This window comes from Dipteris shenzhenensis, chromosome 22 (genome assembly GCF_047967505.1).
Source record: "Dipteris shenzhenensis isolate YYH24624 ecotype China chromosome 22, Dip_SZ_1.0, whole genome shotgun sequence".
Classification (NCBI taxonomy): domain Eukaryota; kingdom Viridiplantae; phylum Streptophyta; class Polypodiopsida; order Gleicheniales; family Dipteridaceae; genus Dipteris; species Dipteris shenzhenensis.
In genome coordinates, this window is record NC_141617.1 from 51,233,762 (window position 1) to 51,252,806 (window position 19,045).

The 19,045-nt window shown below is 46.0% G+C and overlaps 1 protein-coding gene across 1 annotated transcript in view; it reads left to right on the forward strand.

Moving 5' to 3' along the window:
- Nucleotides 1–15,578, forward strand: part of LOC147888258 (uncharacterized) — a 41,188-nt gene extending 25,610 nt beyond the window's left edge. Inside the window, exon 5 of the mRNA XM_087393490.1 lies at nucleotides 15,157–15,578. Within this exon, the coding sequence (XP_087249616.1) occupies nucleotides 15,157–15,414 (258 nt within the window). The 3' untranslated portion in view covers nucleotides 15,415–15,578. The remainder of the gene's footprint in view (nucleotides 1–15,156) is intronic.
- Nucleotides 15,579–19,045: the final 3,467 nt, after the last annotated feature.

Sequence of the window (19,045 nt, forward strand, 5' to 3'; positions counted from 1 at the left end):
ACCTGCTGGTCGGATCTCACCCCCATTCACATAATCCCATAAATTGCGAGAAATCAGAATATTGCGTGCCACAAAACTCCAGAGGGAATAGTTGGTACGATCCAACTTGTATTCCTGTGAAAGACCATTCTGATTTTGCTGGGCCATATCTGAGAAAGAGATTTAAGCAGATACAAAACTGAATTCCCTTACTGGGAATGAAATGCACAACTCCCAAAAAACACAGCCAAGCACTGGCTGTAAATGCAACTCAGATTTCTGTACTTGCACTGTCAGAAATCTGTCCAAGCATCAAAAACTCTCTAGAATCTGCCAAAAGTGCTGCAAAACACTCCAAGAAAGGCAGTATGAACTGAAAACTCCAGAAATTGCTCTCCCAACACAAAAGCCCCAAAATAGGCGTGAAATTGCAACCGGAAAGGGGCAAATAGATCAAAAGCCCCAAATGTTGCAAGAATTGCGCTCTGTCTGCAAAAGCCCCAAATTTCACTGCGAGATTGCAGTGTAATTACAAAATCCCCAAATTTCTTCAAGAAATTGTACTGCAGAACTGAAAGCCCCAAATTTCGAGCTTGAAATTGCAACTGGAAAGGGGCAGAAGTACAGAAAGCCCCAAATTTTGCAATTTCAGCAGAAAGCCCCAAATTTCAGACCAAATCTGCAATGTTTGCTCCAAGTGTAGCTTCGAAACTACAAAATGATTGCAATGTCTGCAACAAATAAAATGCCCCAAATGCACTCCCAAAAAATTGAGCCAAACAATGGCTGTCTGCACAATATGCCTGCCAAAGATCACGTGCAAGTTTCTCCTATACGGAATCAGAGGACTACCTGCTGTACGGAAGCAGGACCAGTACGGAAGTACGGTATGGATGACAGTACGGAGAACGTACGTGTTGGTACGGACAATGACAGCGAGCTGTACGGCTGGTGGCGGCGAGCTGTATGGCTGGTATGGAACTGTACGACGAATCGTACAGTTTGACGGTGAGCTGTATGGACGACCACGGCGAGCTGTATGGACGCGATGTACGACGCAGATCTGCAACACAGGTACGGTACGGTACGGCAGGTACGGTATGGATTCCGTACAGTCGTACGGACTGTACGGGCGAGGTGTAGCAGCGAAGCGTGGGTTGTAGCTGGAGCTCAACGGGGAAGAAGTAGGGAGCTGGATCAAATGCTCTGATACCAAATGTGAGAGAATGGAGAGTAAGAGAGAGCAAGAGAGTGAGAGAGAGCAAGAGAGTGAGAGCTGGAGACCTGAAAGCTGAAAGTTGAAAGCTGAGTTGCAATAGAAGAGTGTGAAGAGTACAACTCAATGAGTGAGAGATAAGGTTTTGACCTAGTGACAAAACCTTAGTAGTCACTAACCATAGTTAGTAAACTAACTGCGGTTAGGGGGAAAAACCTCTTAAAGAGGGAAAAGTGCTCCTAACTAGCTTATTAAATTACATTGGTCACTGCTGAATTATATCTATAATTCCAATAGTATGGATGTGTGAACTGAATAGAGAGTAGGCATATTGTATAGAGAATAAAGACTTTTCTCCTCTGTGTAGGAAATAGAAGAGTTGGAAAAAGAGATTGATGATCTATAGTTTCTATAGATTAAGAAGCTCTTCAACGCAAAATCATCTATAGCCAAGGTCCACCTAGTTCAATGAAACATTTGGGTGTGAGAATCGTTTTAATACTGACTAGTTTGTTGAGAATATGTTTCAGCTTATTGAGCAGGTTACTATAAATTACTATAAAGAAATTTCAGTAGCTTCGTATTCAGAAGAGCATTCTAAGTATGAAGAGATATTGAAGCAGCACTGCAGTGGTACTTCTGCATTTTGAATATTCAGCATCCAGAGGAACCAGAACTTGAAGATGGGATTTAAGTTCTGATTCAAAAGAGATCGTGTACTACTAAGAGAATACTATTCGCAAATTATGAAGAGGAGATGCAAATGCAGAAGAAAAGAGAAGCGTAAGCAACAAAGAGGATCCAGAAGAGGATTTCTGCCCATTAAATTTGGAGAGAGTGTCATGCTAAGAGAGATCACTAATCCGTGATCAGTAGACATTAAAAACATTATTATATATTATATGCCAATGGTGTAACATGTATTTGTATTTATGATGGACACCGACCAATTTGTTATGGCGGTGGATCATCTCAGTAGATAGGACTAGTTAAGCTGGAGCCACTGCTTCAGATGGCATCGAATTTGGACATGTGACATAGATTCTATTAATAAAAATGTGCACACACGTGTCTAGGTCCTAGGGGCAATAGGAAGTGAAGATATGTGCAATCGTCCCAGCCTTTTACTAGATGCATGCACTTTCCAAACATGTCTATGAGGTTGGCTTGTTGGGCTAAATGCATCGGTTCTCCTGCTTTTTTTTTTCCCCCCCAAAGAAAGGAACCTTCTATTAATGCTTGAAAGATTTCATACAAGACAGCAGGCTCGAAGCTGCTGAGTATGGGAAAAACTGGAAAAGGCTGAAAGAAGGAACCGGCCTGTTCCAGAGAAACCCAGCTCACTGCCTAGGGGATCTCTGGAACTATTCTAGAGAAATTGAGACCCCCTGCCAATCTCTACCATACCCTGTGAAGACTCCTCATTAGGGGGGAGCCCTTCCGCGTAACGGGGGGATCTGAGAAGATCCATCTATGTGAAGGCTGCCATTGTTCCCCAGTGCGTGGGTTGTTCCTCAGAAGCCCTCGTTGTAAGAGGAGCTTCCAAGGCTCTGCACCTGGGGTGAGGCCACGAACCACCAACTTGACCAGAAGGGCCGTGCTCTGCATCTTCGGATCAATGACACCCAAGTATCCCAGTGTGTGCGGCATGATCACCGTCTGCCAAGCTACTTGGGCCCTAGTGTTCCTCGTGTCGTCTGAACTTGCCCAAAGGAAGTTCCGTACCAACTGTCAGAGCTGCCCAATGCATCCTCTGTGAAAGTACTAGCAGGAGGCGATATACCAGGCCGTGGCAAGAAGGACCTAGTTTGCCACTAAGGCGTGACCTGCTAGGGAGAGTTTGGCCGAGCTCCAATAGAGAAGCTTGCGCCGAACACTCTCAAGGACTGGGGCAATCCGTTGCTCTGCTGTAATGTCAATACCCACTTGGCATCCAAGGTATCTCGCTGTCTGGCCCCGCCGTATCCATTTGAACAAAGTCACTCCCCCACTCATGGATCTCTTGTGTCTCCTCAAAGCTTGTGAAGAAACCTATAGATTTCGTCCAGTTGATCCGTGCCCCGAGGCCTCACAGTAAATAGCCAGGGCACCCCTGACTCTCTCCAGACTCGCTGTGGTGCCCTCAACATACAAGGCCGTGTCATTTACAAACTCTGAGTCAAGTAGCTCCTCCTCCTATTTGATTGGGAGCTTCAACTCTGTGAGACCCACCACTTGTGATCTCAAATAGTAGCCCAAAGCCTCTGCCACAAACAAGAAGAGGAAGGGAGCGAGTGGGCAGCCCTGGCGACCGAGCGAGAGAGAGAAAAGGCCTCGCGCGTGTGTCCTCTGATAAGCATCTAACTAGAGCTCCCTGCATATAGCGCTGAAACTCCTCTAACCAAACTGTATGAGAAACCCAATCTCCTCATAGTGCCCTCTAAGAAAGACCACTCTACCTTGTCGTAGGCCTTCTCAAAGTCCAAGAGGAGGACGGCCAGCGGCTGTGACTTCTCCTTGGACCAATCCACTGCCTCCCAGAACATGAAGATGTTGTCAAGGATGCTACGCTCCTGGGCAAACCCAGTCTGTGTGTCATGGATGATGTCGGTAAGATGGGGCCGTAACGGCAAACTCAAGACCTTTGCAAGGATCTTGTATGGATTATCATGTAGAGTGATCGGCCTCAACTGTCGGATGTCTGACCTATCTCCCCCTTTCGGCATCAAACAAATCCACCCCTGGCTCAAAGACTAAGGGAGAAGGCCTGTGTCAAAAATCTCCTGGCAAGCTAGACGGAAAGGGGTGCAGATAATCTCCCGGAAGGCCGGAATCAAGCCATCCTCACCCAGGCACTTCTGTTGAAATATGGAAAAAGAACTAGAACTAGAAACTGGAAATGAAATGAAATGACAAGACTAGAAGACAAGAAATACCTTGAGAAAAGTGTAGACAAGACACAAGCTAGACTGATAGATTAGAATGATGTGACCCATTGAATATATGGGCCAAAGTACAAGACATAATGCAAGAGTGTTTATGGGATAATTGTAGAAGTGCCACATGGCACACACTCAAGACATAAAGACTAGACTTAGACTTAGACTAGGAAATAGTACACTTAGTGTGCACTTATCTCCAACACCCTCCTTAAGTGGACACTAGGAGTAAGACAGAAAGAAAAGACTAGAAGACAGACATAAAGACTGATAGACTGAGAGACAAGATAGAAAACATGACAGACAAAAGATCCTGAGACACCCCTCCTCAAGTGATATCCTCATATGGGTCCACAAGGGTAGGGACAAGATGGATCTAAAACACAGTCAGATTGATAGACAAATAGACAGACAGACAAGACTAGATAGACAGAAGACTGACTGTAGACAAATAGAAAGACCAAGACACTAGAACCCCTTGACCTACATCATCGGTGGTCAAGGTGGTAGACAAAACATAGAAGTAATCAGAAAGCCCACTTTTCATCATGTAAGGAAGGAACAGCAGGATCAGCTGATGGAGATGTTGCAGCAACATGGGCTGAGGTAGATCCAGGAGCTGATGTAGAGGTTTTGGAGTAGCAGTCCCTCTCCCGGTGATTATCACGGCCACAAATGGTGCATGGATGAGCCTTGAAACAGTCCTTCTCCATATGATTAGTTTTGCCACAATGGGTGCAAGGCTTTCTTACCTTAGAACTTCCTTTCTTTGCTAAAAATGCAGTGTCAGTTACCTTTCGTTGTTGAGTTCTTTCTTCCTCTTGGAGAGCATTGATGATACCCTCAAGAGAAGGATTATTATGATACTTGAAGGTAGTGACAAGAGTATCATAGGAGTCAGGTAAGCTTTTGAGAAGCACAGCAATAGCAATATCTTCGGAGATGGGAGACTTAACTGACGCAAGCTGAACCATAAGACTGCGAAGATAATTAACATGAGAGGCTATAGTAGCTCCTTCCTGCATATGTAGATCAAAGAATGAGATCATAAGTGCAATTTTAGAGTTTTTAGATCGGGCTCCAAAAAGAGTATCCAGAGTGATCCATGCTTGAGGAGCAGACTGTATGTCGGAGATGTGATGAATGTAATCATCTCCAAGGCCGAGCAATATGATAGCATAGGCTTTGTCGTTCTTGGCAGCAACAACTTGCTCAGATGGACCTTCGGGAGCATCACGGTGAACAATGTCCCAAAGGCCTTCTTTCATAAGATGGCACTTGATTTTGATCTGCCAAGTATGAAAGTTGGACCCATTGAATTTGTCGATAGACATGAGAGGATGAGAGGAAGATGCCATGTGGGAAGGTCTTACCTCTTGCTAGGATGCAAGGGCAGTGTCTATTCCCTTACAATATTGCAGAAAATAAATGAGAAGGAGAGATCCCAGAAGCCGGTTCTCTCACCACTTTGTCAGGGCCATAGCATATGACAGCCCATCGAAGTAGGAGGAACCAGCAAAAAAGGAGACTGTTCTGCAAACTGAAATAGGCAGATGAAGTCGAAGAAGTCTTCAGCCTGTACGGATTCCGTACAGTCGTACGGACTGTACGGACTGTACGGACGATGGTGCAGAATACTGACGACGGAGTACGGACGAAGACGAACGAAGTACGGCGGCGTACAGCGGCGGTCGTACGGAGAGGAGAGATGGATGCTGCGCAGATTTGTCGGTGGCAGCAGATCTGGCGCTCAGATCTGGCTGAGCGACAGCAGGAGCGGAAGCAGCGCCAGATCTGCGCAGATCTGACGTGCAGATCTGGAACTGCGCAACAGATCTGGCAGCGCAATGGCGTGCAGATCTGGAACTGCGCAACAGATCTGGAAGACGCGCAGATCGGGAAGAGAGATGGCGGGCAGATTTACAGCGGCAGCGAAGTACGACGTGGAGAAGACGGGAAGAAGAGGAAGATGGCGACCAGCTGAGCGGGGGAGAAATCTGAGAAGGGGCAGCTATGGCTGCAGCAGACTGAGGGGGGAGAAGAGGGATCAAGCTAGCTCTGATACCATGTTGAAATATGGAAAAAGAACTAGAACTAGAAACTGGAAATGAAATGAAATGACAAGACTAGAAGACAAGAAATACCTTGAGAAAAGTGTAGACAAGACACAAGCTAGACTGATAGATTAGAATGATGTGACCCATTGAATATATGGGCCAAAGTACAAGACATAATGCAAGAGTGTTTATGGGATAATTGTAGAAGTGCCACATGGCACACACTCAAGACATAAAGACTAGACTTAGACTTAGACTAGGAAATAGTACACTTAGTGTGCACTTATCTCCAACAACTTCTAGGTTCGGAGATCCTTGAGGGCTTTTCAGAGCTCCTCATCTGTGAAAGGCTCCTCAAGTCTGCTGCATAAGTCCTGCGAGACTACTGTCGGAACGTGATCCAAACTAGCTCCCAGGCCACAAGACCAGCTAGGGTCATCCTCTTTGTCTGAAAGAGCTGGCTGTAAAAACCGGTGGTCATGTCGGGAATCTCTTGCAGGTCAGTGTGCATGATGCACTGCGAGTCCCGTAGACGGTGTAGCTGTATGCCTGCCGATCGCGGCCCAGTGGTATGAAAGCCCGCTGCAGCTGCGTGTCGTGAAGCTCGAAACGAGCGCTGTCGAATCTGTCACTAAGCCACTGAGAAACTGGGTCCTGCTTCCTGAGCCTCTCGATGGAGGCGAGGTCTCTCCTCAAAGCCCGCTCACGCTTCTGAAGGGTCGTCCTCCGCCTAAGGGCGTGAGCTTGCAGCTCCTCGCAGCTTCTCTGAATCGCATCGGCCACCCATGCAGCCCATCCCTCACACGGTGTCATCTCTGACTGCTCCCAAATCCTTGTCATGACTCGCTGAATCTCCTCGTCCTGCAGGAGGTCCTCTGGAATGTGGACCCCCTTCTGGGGGAGACCTCGGCGGGGATGATCTAAGTGAAGTACCACCGGAGAGTGGTCGGACATCGTGGTACTTGCCAGAATCTCGGTAGATCCGCCTCTGTGTAGTGCCCAGTCCCCAACATAGAAACGGTCTAATCTCTCTAGCAATCCATCGTGTCTCGTTTGTCCAAAGGAGAAGAGAAGGCTGCTAGTTGTCTTGCTGAAATTTGGCTCTCTCCACGGGTCTTTGCCATTGATCATGAAAATGAAATGCTCCCAGGTGCTACGCTCTGTTGCTGGCATCTCAGAGAATGAGGCTTCACCCTGCTTGTCTTCCCCAAACTCCAGGTTGTTAAAGTCACCTCCAACAATCTAGGAGTCTACATCCGGAAGACACTTTGACAGCCTTCTCCAAAAGATTGGGCGGTGCTGTCTACACGCTGGGACATACACTTTCAGGATCCCGATCGTGGGCTCTGTCCGAACTTCCATCCAAACTGCCCGTCTTGGAATGAGCTCGCCCTGATCGTAGACCTCTCGAGCCAGAGTCTGTGAGATTGAGATGCAGAGCCCTTCGCTCCGTCCTACCGTAGGGGACCACTTCACTGGATCTCTCCCTGGGAGAACGTGATGGGGTCATCTGATGTGTGAAGCTGGAAACATGTGCTCTTGAATTATAAGGATGTCCACAGCCCGCCCTACCACTGCCCTTTGCAATTCCTGCCGGAGTATGAGGTACTGCGGCTGGCTACGAACACGGTCGTGGAGCCCGTGTACGTTCCAACTCACTATGGTCCAGCTCATGAGGACGGGGGAGTCAGGAACAAGGCTCTCCTGTGAGTAGGTGCTTGTTCCAGAAAGGCTGTCTTGTGTGATTTTTTCGGGGTTTTAGAGAGCGAGTAGTCTGTGTTTGTGCGTCACCGTTATAGGGTGGATACCGGCTCAATACTGATCTTCCGTGTCCACTTCATCATGAGGGAGGCTTCCACCCCGAACAGCTCCGCACACTTCTAAAGGGGCCAGAAGTGTGCCTCTCCTCCTTTGCCTCCAGCGGCGATCTGATAACTCTTGTCGCCAAACCACACACCAGCTCCTCGCGCTTGAAGCTCTACTGAAAGTTCACCTCCGCACCATGGGCATACCAAAGGTCTAGTCCAAATGGTCCCATCCACTCGTCCATCATGAGTGTAATCTGATTCCCCAAAATAGCATCAAACACCTCCGGGGACCATTTCTCCAACCCTGTGGAGGCAAATAGAAATCTCCAAACGGGATGTGTCAGAGATTTCACTGCACTGATCAATCCCCCCTTTCGGGGCTGAAGGACCATGAGCGTTACCTCCAATGGTAGAGGATACGAGTCGGGAATCTCCAGATAGTTCTAGGGTCCTAACCTTTAGAAGACCTGCAGTAAGGGATGCCTAGGCTGGAGGTTGGGAGCCACTGTTTCGGAAGACGAGCCTCGTCCCTTAGGATCCCTCCCTGAACGGACCTGCTGCTGCTGCGATGAGGAAGCAGAAGGGGGCGCCATCGTTCCCTTGCCAGCTGGTAGGGGTGTCGAAGCGGAAGAACCTGCTGCTCAAGTGGAGAGGGGCACGGTGGGAGACGGAGCGGTAGGGACACGGGGGATAGAGGGAGGGGGGTGGGTGGTGAGGGTGATCATAGAAGGGGGGGGAGAGGGGGCGGGGGGAACCTTGGAGGGGGAGGGGGGAAGTGAAGAGGAAGAGGGGGAAGGGTCTTGGGGGAGGGGGGGGAGGAGGAGTGGTCTGGGGGAGGGGGGGAGGAGGAGCGATAAGGACGACCTCAGGCCCCCTTGCTGATCAGGCTCATCGGGGCAGTGGATCCGCTCCTCTGCGGCCCTTGTCGGGCTAGCGTCTGCGGCTTCCGCCATCGTCGCATCTGGAGCTACTGGGGCTCGTTGCTGCTACAAGGGTGGGTGCGGAGGCTGAACCTCCGAAGTTGGAGGACTATCTGGATGGGCGGTGGCCCCTGCCGTTGGAGGAGGTGGCTCCTGCTGTTCCTCCTTCGAGGCCTCTTGGTCAACCCTGTCCCTCTCTCTGCTTGTGGCCCTCTGCTTGTGGCCCTTGTGAGCCTGCTTGCTTGGTTTCTTTTTCTTTTTAACTTGGGTCCAGTCCCATTCTGAGGGGGTAACCCAAGGGGTCTAAGACTCCTGCTGCTCTTGCCTGAGAGGACGCTGGGCTCAGGCCTGCTAACTCTGTCTACTCTGCGGAGGGGGGGGGGGAGGCGCATGAGGGAGGCCACGGGGACAATGTCTGGCGAGGTGACCCATCTGTCAGCACCGAAGATGCTGGCCTGGTAACCCGGAAATCTCCACCCTCTGGCGAAGTGTGCTGCCTTCAAGGGTCTTGAGAACGATCAACTCTAGGAGGGACTCTGGGCTCTCAACCACTAGTCTGATCCTAGGGACTCCATCATCTGCTAGAACTGAGGCGGTCGACTTTGGCGGGGACTCGAGCACTGTGCCAAATGCCCAACCAATGGAAGGGAGGATGGCTTGATACTCCTTGGGGAGCCCTAGGAAGCGGAGTGTAACTGGGAAACCTGGAACATGGTGTGTCGTATCCATGTCCTCCACTGTGAACCCATGATACCAAGGAAAGAGGTAAACAAGATGTGGGCCAGGGAGGGGTAGCAGGGGAGGCAGGAGGGACAAGAGAGAGGGGAGGAAAGCAGGGGGAGCGGAGGAAGTAGAGAGGGGAGGTGGGGGGGGGGGCAGTGCGGGGGAGGCGGGGAGACAAGGCGAGAGAGGCAGAGAGGGTAGGCAAGAGGAGACGGGGAGGGGGGGCGGAGAAGGTAGAGGAGGAGGCGACGGAAGAGACGGGGGAGAAGGGGAGCGATGTTGGGGGAGGCAGCGAGGGAGGCTGCGGGAAGGAAGAGATGGCGGGGAGGGGGCAGCGGGAGCAGCCGGTTCTCCTTCCGCTTGTGGTGCACATTGGCCTTTAATGAAATTATAAATATTTCCCAATACAAGTATACCACGTCCATTGTAACAAGATCACGATCAAAAGAGGAATTTGTCCCTGGAGCTCAGCCTGCAGCAACACCTCTCTCCTTCACTTCCTGTGTAGAGGCCCAAGGATGGTGGATGTGCTGCACCTTTCTGCTCCTCCCAAAGATGCTTGGCTGGATATCAAATGAGGCCTGAGGCCTCACCTTTTATAGGCCCTCAAGGGCCCCTTGTAGAAACCGACCAACAGCCTCAATCTGGCCGACCCAAACAGGCCGACCAGGCTGCTGCAAAACCGCCCTAAAAGGGCTCTCATAACCAGGGCCCCTGGCCCACAAAACTAGGGCTTTTGGCCCTCACTTCAAGGGCAGATGCCCTCCCATATATACAGGGTCCAGCCCCCCTCTGCCCTGCCATTTTCTAGGCATGGTAGGCTGGCTGGAACCAGCCCTACTAGGCTGCTGGTAATCCCCTCCATGTTGCGCCTCTGCCAGGCCCTTCTTCACCGCCGTACAGATCCGTACACTCTGCAGATGCCAGCGCCATGTCATCGCCTCCAAGGATCTGCACAGTCCCATACAACCACGCATCATCACCCGTACTTAGAGACGCTGCTGTTCCGTACTGTTCCTTCAGGGATCCTCCTCTCTTGGCTGTGAGGTGCTGCCCATGTGGCAGCCCCCTCCATCTTGGAGGTGACCATTCCAACAGGCAGACTGCGTAAGCTCACTTCGTCGTTGCCAAGTTTCCACATCTCAGGTTGCTTGTTAGTTTATTGATCATGTGTTTAATTAAGCATCATGGATTTTCTCAAGATATTGTTAGTGTTAAAGATGTGAAGTCTATGGGTCATGTTTGGCAAGAGTTATTTACAGCATTAGGCACCACACTCACAATGTTATCAACCTAAGACTGATGGTCAGTCATTCTGAGAGGGTGAACAAATGGGTGAGGAGTATCTGAGGAACTTTTGCCATGACAGATGGCGGTCTTGGGATAAATGCATTGTACTTTCTGAAATTTTCTATAATAGCACTGAGCATTTAGATATTAGGATAAACCCATCTGAGGTGGTATATGGATGCAAGGTGGGGAGATGCCTTCCACTATCGTAGACATGGCTCTGAAAATCAGCAAGCAAGGGATAGGATGGATGCTTTTTTGCAATTGGCCAAAAGGAAGTACGCCATTGATGTCGAAGGCATTTGGAGTTCAAAGAAGGGGGTTTTGTTCACTCATGACTCCAAAAATAAATATGCCTCTGGAAGGGCAGCACCAACACCAAGCTTTCCTATAGATTATGGCCCCTATAGGATTATCCATAGAGTTGGGGAAGTGGCCTACCAGTTGGAGCTGGTACCCACTTCAAGAATCCATGATTCTCTTTCATGTTTGAATTGTTTTGCGCTTTCATGTTTCAATTGTTTTGTGTTGCCACTTATGAGCCTCCTCTATATCCCAAGCACATTATGAGTTTCTAGGATTAATTCTTTGTAATAAGGTCTACATAGAATACTTCATTAAATGGAAGTGTGTTCTCTAAGAAGAGAAATCATGGGAGCTTACCCCCTACTTCTTGGCAGACAATTAGCCATTCGCCACCTTAGAAGCTCTTATGCACAGCCAGCGCATGGAATTTTGGGGGCAAAACTATTTGGGAAGGGATGTTGTAACGAAGGGGAGAAGTTGCAAAATTAGTTTTGTTAGTTTCAGAGGAACATTTGCCTAGAGAGGGCCAAATGGGAGGATGTGGGGAGAACTATAAATTCTGGTTTATTAACTTGACAACCTCAATATGGACTTCTCATGGAGCTTGACCCCGACCGTGGAGGCCTACAAGAGTAACATCGTCAATATCGAGCTAGTCGTCGCTAGTCAGTGTTGGTTGTTCCTAATCGTTCATCGTTCCTAATCGTCATTGCTGGCTTGAAGAGATCCACGCCTCTCCTCTGCTCCAGCACTGCTATGCACAGACCTGCACAGCCGCTCCCCTAAGGTGTACCCACCTCAAGAGTCCCCTCCGCTCCTCCCCGTCGCTCCTTTGCTACTCCGCTCCTCTTGCTTCTAATCTCCCCCAAGAGCTTCTCTTGTCTGCGGTCCCCAGCCCCGAAACCCTCAGCCCAACACCGGGGGTTAGCTCCATCTAGGGGGTTCAGTTAGATACCATGGCCCAAATCGAGCAACTAAAAGTCAATGCGTCATACATAATTCGGGTGACAAAAGTTGATTGTACCTCTACCTCTACCTCTTAAAAGAAGCGATTGCAACAAAAGACCTAGTGTAGCAAAACACGATAAATGAAACATTCGTTGAACTAAAAGAGAAAATGGCTTTCTAGAGAGTGAACTAACTCCAGGCTGTTTATGGATAACTACCTTCAAGGTGGATGCACAAAAGTCAAATGATATGTAGGGTAAGAGTTAGTCCTCATGACCTAGAGGTGGACATTGGACGATAATTTGGAGAAGATCTACAAGCTATACTCAAGAACGATATTGGAGGACGAAGCTCACATTTAGCAACTTAGGTGAGAACAGGTCCCAATCTTCTCAATTGTGGTGACCAAACAATATGACCTACGACGAGATTTCACTGAGCTAGGTACTTGCCCTTAGACATGGGTCTATATGTGAGAGAGGGATAGAGAGAGAGAGAGAGAGTGAGAGAGGGAGAGAGGGAGGGAGGGAGGGATGTTTGTTATATTGGCGACTCTGATCTCCATTGCCCTACGCTTGTTGCTTGTACACTCTATGATGCAACCAGGTTGCAAGAGAGGGAGGGATGTTTGTTATATTGGCGACTCTGATCTCCATTGCCCTACGTTCGTTGCTTGTACACTCTATGATGCAACCAGGTTGCAAGCTATGCAACTTAACAACCAACTCTATGAAGCAACCCATATAGGGTCTAGTTCACACTAGATCATCCTTAAATGAGATAGACTCCAATACAAATAACTTGTAAAACCTACAATAAATCATTAAGAACAACATAAAGAGAGCTAGTGGACTCACCTCCCAACTATAGACTATGTACATTGTTGCCACCCCTAAGCTTGAGGACACCAAGTGTATTTATAGGCCAAGGTATTTTGGGTACTATCTAGGTCATTGTCCTTCGTACTATCTTAGCTAAGGCATCCCTACCAAGATTATTTGGTCTCATCCAAGCTAGCCTAGGCCTTAACCACATGCTAGTACCCATCCTTCTTTTGATTGCTAGTTATGTCTATGTGGACATAACATTCTCACCCCTTTAAACAAAGAAGCTTTAAGGATGAAATCAAAACATCCCTTTCCTAAGGACTGGCTTGATCCTTGGCACACATTTGTTCTTCCACCATGACTTGGTTTTGATTTGATAGTTTCCCATAAGCCCCTTAGTGGCAGCTTTCACATAGTGTTCTCATGGTAGATACTTTCACCAGTACACGGGTAAGCATGGAGTTTTTCACATCACACAGTTGATGATACTCCAGTCATGACTCCGGACAAGATCCGTGAGTGGAAAGAGAACCTACGACCACCATTCATTGCCATAGGGTATGTACCGGTTTATGACATAGACTCGAGCCATATGAAAGACAAGGTGCATTTGTATACCTGGAGAAAGTTGTAACTTGTATGTAACCTTCTTGATCATTTTATCATTCTAAAGGGTCCACAATGCCTAGAAGACAACTCATAAACTTTTCGTGTTTTCATTATCTTAAAATCTTTTGAGAATTTAAGGTAAATCATGGCACTTTCCTCTAAATTCTCGGTGAACACTTCTTATTTGAAAAAGTCTGTGGTCTACCATTGACTCTCTCAATTTGGCCATCTGATTCTAGATCATCAGCTGAATTGAAACTCACTTTAGAATCCAATTTCCTGAATACTCAAGGGATGCTATCATCTACAATAAGTTGTGGCATCCCACACTACTAAATCCTCGATCAAGTAAAGGGACTAGTCAAAAGATTAAAATACTTGAAAAGGTTTGGACTTCTTAGGCAAGTGATATTCTCAGTTCATCTCACAAATCTTTTTGGTGTCAAGGGGCGAGAATGTAACCGAGGGTGGCCCCTAGCTCAAGGCTGGGAAAAGGATGGAACAAAGTTATTATAGAATAACTACATTGTAGTCTGAAAAAGTAAGACAAGAGATGGCCATACATCCATTTAAGATTGGATCTTTTGGTTTTGATTTAAACCCCTTGATAAGGACCACACTCTCACGATATACTGCCCAGTTGCCCGTGCCTATCTGACTGCTTGGACCTTGGCCAACTTGCTTGCCTTCTGACTCTCTACCAATACTTTTGTTCCTTGGCAAACAATGTTAAGTCTTGCAGCCATGGTGCTAAGAGTAAGTACAGCCTGTGTGGATGCACTTTACCTCATCTACTTCGTCTTCGTCTTCTTGTGGCCATGTAATACTTGGGACTGCCACCGTAATCTGTCTAAAGGTCTCAGAAAACTAGTCTTCCTTTCCTCCTTGTATGCCCCCTGATCCTGATTTTAAGTGCATTATCCTGCCTGTCCTCATGTTAATAGCGTTGTTGACATTCGTATCCACCTCTACAGTAACGTCTGTCTTTATTGACTGCACTTCTCTATGAATCATATCCTTGACTGTAAAACGGGGTAGGGGGTCCTGCATCCCCTCCAAATCTTGGAGTCGTGTTTCCATTGCGACCAAACATAACTTAAGCTCTCGAATCTCTTGCTTTAACTGAAAAATCTGTTCCTAGGGTCCAGTCCTCTGGTACATCTTCGCAGCCATTGCAAAATAGGAGATGTAGTCGAGGAGGGGGTTTTGTGCCATTGGGCATTCAATAAAGTTGATGTGCTCATGGATTATATTGGATTATATGCACGTCGGGGGAGGATTGTCTCTATCAGAATGCTGTTCAATGAGCATACTTAAATTTGATAGGTCTATTTTTTTCTGTTTAATGAAATTTTCTCTTATTCATCGTGTTACGTACTTAGTGGCTGTTGTGTGTGTTGCATACCTCTCGATTCTCTGTTGAACTTCTAAATTTCAAGGCACATCCTGCACCACATTGGAAGAGCTTTCCCAAACTCACAAAAGTTTATTTCTAAGATCACGCGTCAGTCCCTAGAGTTGTTAGGTCTAATCACATGACATAATTTGTCAACAGATAATGGAGATGAATAAGTGCAGCAGAGAGGATCAGGCTTTTGCTTTAACTCCGGATGTCATTATGCATTTGCTGCGGCTGCATAGGCGGCACGTTCAGAGGCATCCTCAGTCAAATAGAGATGGAAGGTTTGCTGGTGCAGATCAAGAAGTGGATGGTGATGACGACATTGACTATGGGGACGGCGATAAAACAGGTGAAGATGACTCTTCTGAAGAGGGAAGTGGCGAAAATTCCCAGGAGTGTATAATCAGCTAATATCCCCCCCCCCCCTTTTTTGGGTGAGATACGATAAGATGGCCCATGTTGTAAATCTTTGTGAGACACCCTTGTATATGCAAGCTTGAACCTACTTCTACCTTTTGTGTGGCATGAGCAAAGCTGTCAGGTTTAATTATCAATAAATATGTAAAAATTGGTCATGACGTCACTGCAACCAAAATGTCAATTTTATATTGGATCAGATGGAATTACTGGAAAGAATCCATTCATTTTTTCTTTTTTCTTCGAAGCAGTTGGGCATGTGTGGTTGGATAGCCTTTGAATTATTGTAAAGACAAATGCTGAGGCTCTCATAATTTCTTTGCATGTGTCTTTAGAGGCGCCGCAAAAATGTGAGCATGCTTATTGAAATGACAAGATCTATGATGGAATTGAGGAAAAGAGTTGCTTAGAAATGCATCAAGCACTTAAAAGTACAAAACAAGGTCAAAGATGGAAAGACAAAACAGAATTTGGAATTAATTTGGGAAATTTTTATAAGAAGGGGGCATGAGTTGCAAGGGCATTGCCTTGGTGGTCTAAAGAGAATATAGCAAGGCATGCATTGCAACACAAAAAGAAAGCAACCAAAAATAACCTCAAATTGGAGTCCTTAAGGATGACCTTTCTTTTGTTTCTGGAGGAAGAGGGATAATTTTTATTAATAACTTATAAAGCAATATTAACAAGGGCTCTCTGAGCCCGTGCCATAACCATAACCAAAAATATACATCAATTGAGATCTAAACAAAACAAGAGAGCACATGATGTGCTCAATAGCATTTTTATGAAACATTGGAGTATATCGATAGAGGAGGATGCTTAGTTCATTTTGGGGAAGAGAGAGAGAGGTCACATGAGCAAAATTAGAATGGGCATGGATATGGGATGAGTGGCAAGGACGTGGCATAAAATGATAGGAGGGACACTTCTAACGAGAGCGTTGCCTTTGCAGGTAGTGCTAAAAAACAATTGGGAACAAGAGATGCTACCTAACAAGTTCCATATGCCTTTTGTAACCAAAATGTGTTCACAACATCCTTAAGGTTTGCAATGATCTTTCAATGTGTTCATTTCAGCATCAAGAAAACCCTTATTATAAACCATGGCATTTCTCCTCAGTGAAATAGTATAACACTTGACTTCCCAAGATTGTCACCTTGCAACCTAGGTGAAACATTCCCTAACACCGTCATTTTGTAACTAGAGGGTTTGCCTTTGCACATGTGACATACTTTCTAACACACTATTTTGGAAATTTTGCAGTTGAGGAAAAGGTGGGTTATGTTGTCGGGGCACTTTGGCATAAGGAGGAGACCATACCTTGTGCAGACTGCCTTGTGTAAAAGCAACCATGGTAGACATATTTGCTTCTCTAACAATGTCTTTTCCTAGAACCTCTTAAAAGTTCTTTCCACCCCCCCTTTTGAGTCTCTTCCCTCCCACGTCCTATTATGGGAGTCACAAATTCCATTAAGAGAAGAACATGGGAACTAGGGATAGGCTCTTTTTCTCTTTTTCTAGAAAAATTCCCTAAGACAATTCTCAGGTCTCCACCCCCATCCACAACTAGGGGCCACACCTGATGAGCAACAAATCAAACCTGTTAAGATTATAAAGTCGTCATTGTTCGTTAACCATCTTTGAGCTCCCGTGTCCCATAGGTCACCCAAAATTATTTTCCTTAAGAGGTTTATCTTTCCAAATGACTTGAAACCAGATGGAGTCCCTAGAAAGTAAATGTTCGTCTTTCTATTGAGTCCTTTCCAAGAGATATGCCCCTAGCATTTCCCAACCCTTCCACATTGACGTCCACAACCCTGACCCTTTAGTTGTGCAAGATTCCTTCCCAAACAGAGTAGGTAGCTCAAAATAACAGTTTTAAAGCTTGCACCTACCTCCTAATCAAGATGGAACAACATGTGTTCCTATTTTGGATTGCTCTAACGATCCACTTACACATGCACCTAGCAGCTGATCAATTCAGGTTGACGCCACCTTCATATTTTGGTAAGGTACAAAAAGCCCATCTCACCTTAGCTATTTTCTTGTTATCCTCACTAACCTCCCCATAAGAAAACTCTAAAGATATAATTTAACTTATTAATCCTTGCCTTAGATGGTATGCAACAAGATAAAAAGTAAATTAGTGCTTTAGGACAAATTTTCTAGAATATTGGATCCCTTGCCACTTTTGGAGTTTCTACTGCAATATGCACTCTCACGTGTCCTTCATTGAGTATTGAAACACCATTAGAATTCCTAGAATTCTGAAGTGGGTTCCCTTTTACAATTCAGGCCTTAGTACCATATACCCATGTTTTGTTGTGACTGATCTGAGACCCTGAAGGCTTTACAAAATACATCTAACATTCCATCATAGCCCAACATCATAGCCCAACCAGACCTCTCATCATTGTGAGGAGTGAGGTTGGTGTTGTTAGAAAATTGTTGACATACAACCTAAGTGTCATTATCCACTTGTATACCTCTTACCTCCCAACTTAAGGATCATTTTAGGAAAACCTAAAATGTTTTTCTTACCATTGCCTTAAGGGGAGTGCTAATAACTTATCTCATAGTGAGTAAATATCCTTATTTCTCTAATAATTTGAACCATTAAAAGACATGTGCTTGCTTGCATGTTATGGGACTAATAGGGCTCTTTGAACATGAGTGTCAAACGCTTACTATCAAAAAACTTAATTTAAAGATACAAATGGTTTTCTTTTATGTCATAGAACTTCTATGGAGGGTCAACACCTCATTGAATAGTTTTTTCTTGTAGTCCCAGAATTTTAATGAAAATGTCTTTTGAACAAGTGGGGAATGTCCTATTATGCATAAATACCAAGTGAGCTATGTGCAATTGCTAGTCATCACGAGCATTTCATGGGCTCCTCAAAATTTTCAAAAAGATATCCCAAATGACCTTAGTTACTTGGGTATTCAACCTTCTTATTCTCGTAGAAGAGCAAAATTTTGTTTGGGAGGTGACTCCCATTTCAGTCTTATTTGAATTGCAGTAAATGGTCACAAGCCTTTGTTTTTTATGAGGACCAGACCCTCCATTGAAATTCAACGAAAAGGATGGATAAGGCCATAGAGTCAAGCTTTAGTGAGGTTTGAATTGTGCATGGACAATCTATAACACAGATCTTCAATTTTAAGTAAGGTGGGTTCTTTGGGAAGTTTTAGAAAACCTCTATGGTGGATTTTCCTAGTAGGCCTCGAAAACCCTTGTAAGCTCTTCTATTTTTGGCAACCTAATTTCTCCACCTACAGTTGCATTTAAAACTTCTTTTGGTTGAAGGATTTGGTCCAAATTGGGAACGTAATGGAAAGTCTCCCACTTCCCTCCAATTTTAACTTCACTAAACATAACGGGTCCTCACCTGATTTCATTTATCAGTTCATATCTCTTCCTCTTGTTTCCAATTCAAAACATCATGGTTCCTCACTTGATTTCATTTATGAGTTCATATTCTTCCTCCTCCTTTGTGTTATCCATGTCCATGCTTTAAACTTTTTTAATAGAGCTAAAGGTGTGTATGTTTCTTCTTTACTAAACCAATATTTGCATTGTCCCCCCCCCCCCCCCCTCCCCTTGCCTTCTCTCTCTCTCTCT